This window comes from Aspergillus japonicus, assembly GCF_003184785.1.
Source record: "Aspergillus japonicus CBS 114.51 unplaced genomic scaffold BO86scaffold_2, whole genome shotgun sequence".
Lineage (NCBI taxonomy): Eukaryota > Fungi > Ascomycota > Eurotiomycetes > Eurotiales > Aspergillaceae > Aspergillus > Aspergillus japonicus.
Window position 1 is genome coordinate 1,226,933 of NW_020291639.1, and position 8,379 is coordinate 1,235,311.

Consider the following 8,379-nt stretch of genomic DNA (forward strand, 5'->3'; position numbering starts at 1 on the left):
TCAACTAATCCATCAAAAAGCTTTACTAGAGGCCCATCTCCCCACAATGGTCCACTCGCCGTTGCCGGTGGTTTTAATCCAGTCCATACCGTTGTGGCTCGTCCCTCTTCAACCGCCACGGAGAATTACTATCTCCCCCTCCTCCTCCATCTTCCCTCTCATTTTTACTTCTGAGAACCTGCGATAAGCGTTTTCTCCTGGATTCGGAAAAGGGTGCAACGAGTGTCCCCCCTGATCTGAGCTCGTGCCGATTATTGCACCTTCTGGTCTGTTCACAACAACTCAAACTTTGGGTCGACCCATCGAGTACCCAGTGACCACGATCTTTGCCCCTTCAAAAGCGTCGTCCTTCCCTCCGGGGCGCTGCTGCAACGATTGCTATTTACTCGAGGAGGGGGATGTGAGAGCAGTGTATCCGGACTCGCCACGTTCAAAGACGTCGCAATCATGAGCCTTGTTCAAGTACTGAATGCTCTGGGAGCATTCGAGAATGATAGCCATGGTCTCTCTCCTCGTACATACTTGAGGGATGGGGTAACGATGGATATCGATCCGCTTCCGAGCACTCAGCGCAAAGGTCTCATTGCCGTCTCGGTCATGGCCATTCTCTCATTTTTAGCGACACTCGCTTTGATATCTTTCATCACCTATCGACTCGTTTTCTGGCGGGGATCCTATGCACGGTATATCGGTTACAATCAGTACATCATCCTGATCTATAACCTTGTGTTGGCCGATCTGCAACAGTCACTCGCTTTCTTGATTTGCCTCAAGTGGATACAAGAGGACAAGATATCTGCCGATACTGCTGGGTGTTTCCTCCAGGGTCTCTGGCTACAGATTGGTGATCCGTCTAGTGGTCTCTTTGTGCTCGCGATTGCTATTCATACATTCCTTTTGGTGGCTCTAGGTTATAAACTGAGCCATCGGGTCTTCGTGGCATCTGTGGTGGGGATTTGGGTCTTCGTCGCCATTCTGGTTGTCATTCCACTCGCTTCACATGGGCGTTATGTGTTCATTCCCTCGGGGGCCTGGGTAAGAATCAGTGTCCATGACAAGCGGTTGTGACAAGCTAACTTGTTCGTTAGTGCTGGATCAGCGAAGACTACGAAGCGATGCGTTTATGGACACATTACATCTGGATTTTCCTGGCGGAGTTCGGCACCGTCACGCTTTACGCCATTATGTGGTTCCAACTCCGTCGCCGCATCAAGCAGTCCGCGATTCTGGGCAACAGCCACATCGAGAGTCTGAAGCGCCTCCGTCGTGTTATCGGATACATGGTTATCTATCCGATCGCTTACATTGTGCTCTCCCTTCCTCTTGCCGCCGGACGCATGGCCACCGCACAGGGAGATGCTCCCAACGTTGCTTACTTTTGTGTCGCCGGTGCTATGATCACCAGTTCTGGCTTGGTCGACGCGTTACTGTACACTCTGACTCGCCGCAATCTCATCCTGGAATCGGAACCCAGTCACGATCACAGCTACAAGTTCACCAGCAGCAAGAACCGCAAGACGGACAACAATCATCTAACAACCATCACCGCCGACCCCAAATACAACCGTACCGACATCAGTGCCCTTCGCATGGCGCGCCACGAAGAAGAGGATATGGAACGCACCGTACGCGACGGGTCCACCGACAATATCGTCCAGCCCAGCGGAGTCGAGCTGTCGACCCTGGGCAAAGTGTATCAGCACACGACGATCGAGATCACCAGCGAACCGGCCTTCCCAGTAGAGGGCGAGGCGAGCGATCATTCAAGCAAGGGGTCATTCGACGGCTCTCCCGACAGAGGCAATGGGCAAGCAGCCCGTATGTGGGGAAGATAGAGACCGCAGTGGCCGGCCGCCCCAATGTGATGCCCGTCCGATGGCTCGGACACCTTGACGCCTTGTATACTCACATTCCCTTTTTCATATCATACATTCAATTTCACGTCCCCTCTTTCATTCTTTACCCTGACCTATGGGGGCTCGGGACATTCACCCCCGACTTTTCCTTTTACTTTTTTTGCCGGGTCGATGTCAACGCCCGGATTGACACACAAGACTTATGCCCATGTATATATTGACCTTCTGATACATGAATTCCATACCTTACGAGATGCACAAACCTATCATAGAAGTCTTCCTGTCATTTAGAGACCACCAAGCATCCTCAAAGCCATGCTTGCTAAGCTAAAGCCGTCCTTAACTAGTGCCAGTCTCAAGCTCTCCCGTGGTTTCGATGAACTAAGTCATGCAACGTGATGTCATTATCAAGTCAACTGATTCACCATGACCAGATGCCTGAGTAGAGGTTCCGGAATTGTTGACTTCGTGCAAGGTCCCACCAATACTGAGAGAATCCTCTACTAAGCTAGAGTAAAAACAAAACAACAAAACCACAAAACCACAACAAGGAGAAAGAGTGGAAAAGGGAAAAGATATCCTTCCATGAATTCCCGGTATATTGAAGAACGTCTGATATGATATGGTATATATATAATGCAAGAAGAACGAATCGCTCTGTGCTGTGCTGTGCTGTGCTGTGCTGTGCTATCTACCAACTAAAAGCCCCTCCCAAATGCGTATGCAAGAATCGACTGAGAGGTTGAGGATGAATAAAGGAAAAGGCGGCCGTTACCACTCCCTTGGGTTAGGGACATCCCCTCCGTCACATGCTGATTCCTCTTTACTGTGGTCGGATGGTCACATGGAAAGTAGCCAAATAGGCAAACCCGACTCTTTCTGTCTGTGTTCTGTGTCTGGCGGCTGTCTCGTGTGCTTCGTCAAGGTTGCGACGTGAAAATCACCTCCCGCGATACAGCTCGATCATCTCCCCCCGCACCTGTTTCGCTAGCGGCCACACTCGGCCTAGCACCTGCAGGGCGCCGACTCCGAGCTCGATGCGCGCTTTCAGGGCATCTTCTTTGGCGCTCTTGGTCGAAGATGCAGGAGGAGCAGGTGAAGAAGAAGATGATGGTGACGACGACGACGACGCACACATCATGAAGGTCGCCGTGTGCACGACGATGGCGAGCGCCAGGGCGCAGGTGAAGAAGGGGGTGCGGGACTGCACGGAGCTGGGGAGGGTGGCTAGGTTGGAGATAAGGTCGGCGGCTCGGAGCATCTTTTGGGCGTGAATGTTGAGCGGGAGGTGGCCGGAGGGGATGGGGTTTGTGGGGTTCGGTGTTGATGATGCGGATGCGGATGCGGGTGATGATGACGGGCTGAGAACGCGGAGTCTTGTGCAGGAGGATGAGGAGGACGGATTGGTTGTCGTGGTGGTGGTTTGGGGATTTGCGCGTTGATAGGAGGCGAAGCGGATTGTTGAATGGGGGTGGTGGAGGTGGATTAGGCTTCTATACGGTTTTGTTTAGTGGCTGTGTATGATGGGGAGTCAAGAAGGGGGTAAAATCGGAAAGCATACAGGTAAGTGATCATTAGAGCCTGGAAGGCCATCTCGTCGATGGTGGATGCGTCGGTAATGGAGGGGGTTAAGGGTAAGCGCATGAGTAGGGAGACGAGCCGTGCGTCCAGCGTCTCGGTTTGTGTCTCGATCGCGGGGTCGAGGGATTGGTTGAGCTCGAGCACAGCTCGAAGAAATTGTACTGCGTAGATGCGGGAGACGGACGAGGTGAGGTCAGACGGCCAGTCGGAAAGGGAGGACAGGGTCAGAGGTTCGGATTTGGTCTGGTTGGCTGTTAGATCAGGACCCTTTGGACCCTTTTTGGGAATGGGGTCAGGGTTGTGCCTACTTCGCTACCACTAGCCCCTCCTGCAGCCATGTTGTATGTCTCCTCTGGTATAGAGAGCCACACATCGGACTCCTCCCATCCTGAAGAGAGCACCCCGCATTGCCCGGAGCCCATGGCGGCCATGAGTCCCTCCGTGACGTAGAGCTCCCACCAGGTTCGTCGCCAGCTTTCCTCCAGCACGGGATATCCGTGGGAGTTCTTCGGGGCAAAGGCCTGGGTCTGCATGCCGATGCTGTACGCAACCTGGATGGCCTCCCGGAGAAGTCGTCGTGCGGCCTCTTCACGACCATGCGAATGCTCCAGGATGCTAAGCAGGAGGAGGCCTTGGGCTTGAAAGCCATCCTTCGGGGCGGTGAGAACGGTGTAAGCAGACTGATAGAAACCATCCTTGAGCGTTGGAGCAGAAGCATAGTGACTGCCGATGTAGCGCATGATGTCAGGAATATAATCAGGTATATGCTGTGCAACGGACGATGCCAGCGCCCGTCTCGGTAACAGTATAGGATGCGATCTATGGAAGTGATGGTAGTAGAGCTGAACCATAGCATCATGGGTGATGTCCTCGGTATGAGGGATATGCACGGGCGTTGGCGATGATGGCGCTGGCTCTTGGTGAAAAATATCAAGACTCAGGTCAGGGATGTCGAGGAGGCAATCTGGCTAGTTCCATTAGCAAGAGGTTGTCTTCGACGATTGCTTGGCAAAGAAGGGTAATGTATGTACATCTAAAAATGAGGCATCCAGCCAGTTCATGATATTCGACGAGAATAGAGCATCGGCCTCCTCTTCCGCTGTCGGTCCAGGGCCTGCCTTGTTACTCCGCAGCCCGCGACGTGATCGGACATATCGACAATCATGATTATTGTTCTGGCACCGAGTGCAGATGGGCATGCGCGCATCGCATTTCAGATGGCGGCGCCGACAGGGTACACAGGCGAGTGCGGAGGGTTTACCGGAATCCTGCATGATCTTGATAGAGACTGGTTCATAGTGCCAGACCCAGGGACTACGGCTGACGACATCGCGGTGAATTATAAAGGAAGAGCGAGAGGCGTTATGAGAAATTGAAGACCATCCACTGCAGCCAAGGGGATCTGAACCCCGAGATTTGGATCCTCAGGATCCAATCCCGCGAGACCCCGACTCGGGGACCATCGCAGATTGGCCCATTGCAACAGATCGACAGCCTTGCATCTGGAGGCTGTTCATGACTTCATGCGTCTAGATTTCCGGGGTCCATTTCCCATCAGCGCAATGAAACCTGAAACGGAGCATTATGCTTTGAGATTGGTTCGGTTTTACTTGCAGCTGATTGCGACTTGTGCATAGAGATACTGTACTTGTACTGTACTGGAGGGACCTGAACTCGGGGACCAAAGTGCAGGCATGCCCCGAGGGGTAGAGGTGAGGAAAGTTTGTTGCATGAATGAAAGGGGAGAGGCTTGCTGTGCTACGCAAGCCAGTTTAGAGTCCAGGTCGGAGAGTTTTCCCACCCTGGAGGGGGATGAATGATGGGAATATGGACACTCAAGAACCATGAAATTGGGATGAAGTAGATTCATGGATAGGAGATGAATTAGATAGTCTCCCCGACCGACCGGGCGGTACCGACTGCCCGGTTCAGGTCACGGGACCGTCAGGGGGTTCCCCGGAGAAAAGAAATTACTCCCCGTCTTCCATCGCATTCGCATTCAGTCGGTCGGGATCCATTTCCATTTTCCATCAATACTCACTATCATTCATCATCATGCGTCGCCGTCATCCGGGATACAATACTATGACTATTGTTATTTGTTAGGGCTCCACTGCCTTAACACCGACTCGGGGTTCTGCTCACTCAATCCACGTATCATCCAATCAGGGATCAATAGCCATTAGTCGGCGATTTACGGGGTTCTAGAAGAAGGGAAGCCGACGCCTGTCAGACTGAGGTGGTGGCACTGTGGCATCCTCTATCCACCCCCACTCGGGGAACGGCTCAAGACGGTTGCAATTTGCCCCGAGCCTATAATTATGCAGTTCTCTTATTAGTGCTTGCCTAGACTGCTCAGGGCTCTCATTTAAATGTCAAATGTCCTAATAAGATTACCAGCTTGGGGTTCAACCTGTGGATCAGGCCCGGAAAGCCCGAATGGTCCCCGACGCCGCGTGGCAGCCCCTCGATTCCATCCACAACCACTCGGAGCAAACCTTGTATGACGACGGCATATGCTATGTAGGCTGGTCACAATTAATAGGTCTATATCATGGGTGTTATTATTGAACTTATGATCTGAAGACGAGGGGGGATGCCACTTTATTTTAAATCGAATCTGTTGAGATATCATGTTACATATATTGGCCGCTCGATCGACGGGTCACACTCACAGTAGTCAAGTGATGAACATAGTTCAACAACAACAACAACAACGCCACTCTAGCAATCATTTGTCACTGTAGCCTCAGAATCCCAGGTCACATATACCTAATCAATAGTTCTGTCGGATTAGTGATATATCTACTTGGCTCTACACAGTGCCTTTCTGATGGGGTGCCTGTTACATATTTCGGGACCCTTCGCCTCAACAAGAAATGTGTTGAGAGCAGACTACGCATGTCAAAAATCGATTATTTCACAGCCTCCAGCCATATAGTGAAATGTGATACTAGTTTCCATATTTGGAGCTCTACACAAAGGTCACTGGACCGCATCAGCCCGTCCATGAGCCTTTACAGACACTGCTTTGGAAATGGCTCGAGGCAAGTTGAGCCCTCACAGATATTCGGTCAATGAATCCAAATAAAGAATGTAGAGTGTCTCAGCTACATCCCCTACAAACTCATTCGGTAGACTCGGACCCAAGCAACACACCTACAGAGACAAGTCCTCACAGCCTAAGCCAAGTGCTTCCATCAGAAGAACACAAGCTGCAGCTTGATATCCTTGGTAACCTCCTCCCCGCCTTTATTCCACATACTCAAAGTCATCGTCTCGCCCGACACTCTTCCCTTATACCTAAAGTTGATCGCGATATCAGCGACTAATCCGAGGTTTGAAAACACGGGGCCCCTACCAATAGTAGGTGCTGTCCTTCTCCTTCTGGAAGAACTCGATCTCCTTCTCCCCGGACCCATTGGTAGACACCTTGCTGACCGTGCCATGGTGGTTCGAGTTGGACTTCACCTGCCCGCCTGCATCCTTGGACCACTGAAGGATAACGGCCACACGGTCCCCGGTCTGGACGTTGTCGCGGAAGACGACCGAGAACAGTTCGTTGGTGGCGTAGGGGGCGTAGCTGAACTTGCCGGAGAAGATGAGCATGTTGCCTTTTGAATTGCAGTGGGGATGAGGGCTTCGTGTTCTAGTGAGTGGATGTGTTTCTCGCTAGGTCTGAGAGGCAGGATACTGCTTTTATGAAGCATACTGTCTATACTCGTAGCTAGGATGCAGGCTGACTATCGATATATCTATATGGGGTGGCTGACATTACCCGCAGGTCAATATTATGATTGTGGTAGCATTTTCTGCAAAGTCAGGTAAGTCGATGTTCGTTTGGATGCACATCTCTTGAAAAGTATATGCCCGTGTAATCTGTACTTAGTAGCTCTCCTGATAAGCATGAGGATAAGAGGCTAAAAGAGGCAAAGACGGGAGCCGATCCAAGGAACCCGACAAGCCCACCCACTATTCGTCCCTACGTGTAGGTATTCTACCATACTATCTGCCCCGAGTCCCTGTCGATATGAGAAGGGGATTTTCTCACCAATAGTGTGATAACCGTTACACCGGGCTGATCCCACATGAAGTCTAATGCCTGTGGCTTATGCCCACAGTGTGACTTGACGCTGCAATCCAAGCTTAGTAATCTATCTGTACGTCTTGCCGAATAACGGTTACATATAGTCAACAGTGATAACCGTCACCCGGAAGACAGTGCAGATAAGTCGATGGACATGGAAGGTGAAGGAATCCTGTCTGATCATCCATAATTCGCAACGAAACTAAGAAACCGACCAGGATCATGCTGACTGATCATTTGCTTTCCCCACACGCCACTTGGTGCGTTATCATGGCATCGTCATCATCCGCCCAGTCCATTCCCCTCTTCAACATCAACAACAACAACAACAACAACCAGACAACATGATAACCCACATCGTGCAATTGCAATTCAAGTCTTCAACCAGCCCCAACCGGGTTCAAGAAGTGCGTTTTTCCTATGCCATTGCCTCAAACGCAACCACTGGAATTCTCACTAACGTGACTGGATCTATTCGCTAGGTCTGCAGCAATCTGGTCGCGCTGAAGGACAAGTGTCTTCATCCGACCAGCCAGACGGCATACATCAAGTCCTTCCGAGCCGGGAAACAGAACTCGCCCGAGGGGTTGCACGTAAGTCACTCGTCCCCAACCCTGCAACAAGACTTTTCTGCTTGGATTAAACTAAACTCTCCCTCTGTCGCAGAATGGCATCACTCATGTGTTTGTCATGGAGTTCGAGTCCGAGGAAGACCGCGAGTACTACCTGAACAAGGATCCCGACCATCTGGCCTTCGTCAAGGGTCTGGGCGGGGATATTGAAAAGGTGCAGGTGGTCGACTTTACAAACGGCGTCTTTTAGATTTACTTCCCCCCCCCCCCCCCCCCCCCCCCC

General features: G+C 51.5%; 4 protein-coding genes across 4 annotated transcripts; 2 read left to right on the top strand and 2 right to left on the bottom strand.

Annotated features, from left to right (window-relative positions):
* The first annotated feature begins 222 nt into the window (after window positions 1-222).
* gprC lies at window positions 223-2,127 on the top strand. Its single transcript, XM_025677688.1, has 2 exons — window positions 223-1,035; window positions 1,089-2,127. The coding sequence occupies exons 1-2, from the start codon at window positions 448-450 to the stop codon at window positions 1,833-1,835; spliced, it is 1,335 nt and encodes a 444-aa protein (XP_025533052.1). The 5' UTR covers window positions 223-447; the 3' UTR covers window positions 1,836-2,127.
* Window positions 2,128-2,796: 669 nt separating this feature from the next.
* On the bottom strand, window positions 2,797-4,711 carry BO86DRAFT_394939 (Zn(II)2Cys6 transcription factor; the record flags this gene model as incomplete). Its single annotated transcript, XM_025673263.1, has 4 exons — window positions 2,797-3,349; window positions 3,418-3,680; window positions 3,746-4,405; window positions 4,469-4,711. The coding sequence occupies 4 exons, from the start codon at window positions 4,709-4,711 to the stop codon at window positions 2,797-2,799; spliced, it is 1,719 nt and encodes a 572-aa protein (XP_025533053.1).
* A 1,926-nt stretch (window positions 4,712-6,637) lies between these two features.
* On the bottom strand, window positions 6,638-7,046 carry BO86DRAFT_394940 (uncharacterized protein; the record flags this gene model as incomplete). The annotated part of the gene is made up of 2 exons (XM_025673264.1): window positions 6,638-6,740; window positions 6,799-7,046. The coding sequence occupies 2 exons, from the start codon at window positions 7,044-7,046 to the stop codon at window positions 6,638-6,640; spliced, it is 351 nt and encodes a 116-aa protein (XP_025533054.1).
* A 609-nt stretch (window positions 7,047-7,655) lies between these two features.
* On the top strand, window positions 7,656-8,357 carry BO86DRAFT_444865 (Dabb family protein). Its single transcript, XM_025676408.1, has 3 exons — window positions 7,656-7,931; window positions 8,007-8,117; window positions 8,191-8,357. Exons 1-3 carry the CDS (start codon window positions 7,869-7,871, stop codon window positions 8,344-8,346), a joined length of 330 nt encoding a protein of 109 aa, XP_025533055.1. The 5' UTR covers window positions 7,656-7,868; the 3' UTR covers window positions 8,347-8,357.
* The last annotated feature ends 22 nt before the right edge of the window (window positions 8,358-8,379 follow it).

Excerpts from the sequence above, each read along its gene's own strand:
- gprC (XM_025677688.1), top strand. The coding sequence starts at position 448 with ATGAGCCTTGTTCAAGTACTGAATGCTCTGGGAGCATTCGAGAATGAT. Across the intron at positions 1,036-1,088 it reads TCATTCCCTCGGGGGCCTGG|TGCTGGATCAGCGAAGACTA; the intron begins GTAAGAATCAGT and ends CTTGTTCGTTAG.
- BO86DRAFT_444865 (XM_025676408.1), top strand. The coding sequence starts at position 7,869 with ATGATAACCCACATCGTGCAATTGCAATTCAAGTCTTCAACCAGCCCC. Across the intron at positions 7,932-8,006 it reads GCCCCAACCGGGTTCAAGAA|GTCTGCAGCAATCTGGTCGC; the intron begins GTGCGTTTTTCC and ends TCTATTCGCTAG. Across the intron at positions 8,118-8,190 it reads ACTCGCCCGAGGGGTTGCAC|AATGGCATCACTCATGTGTT; the intron begins GTAAGTCACTCG and ends CCTCTGTCGCAG.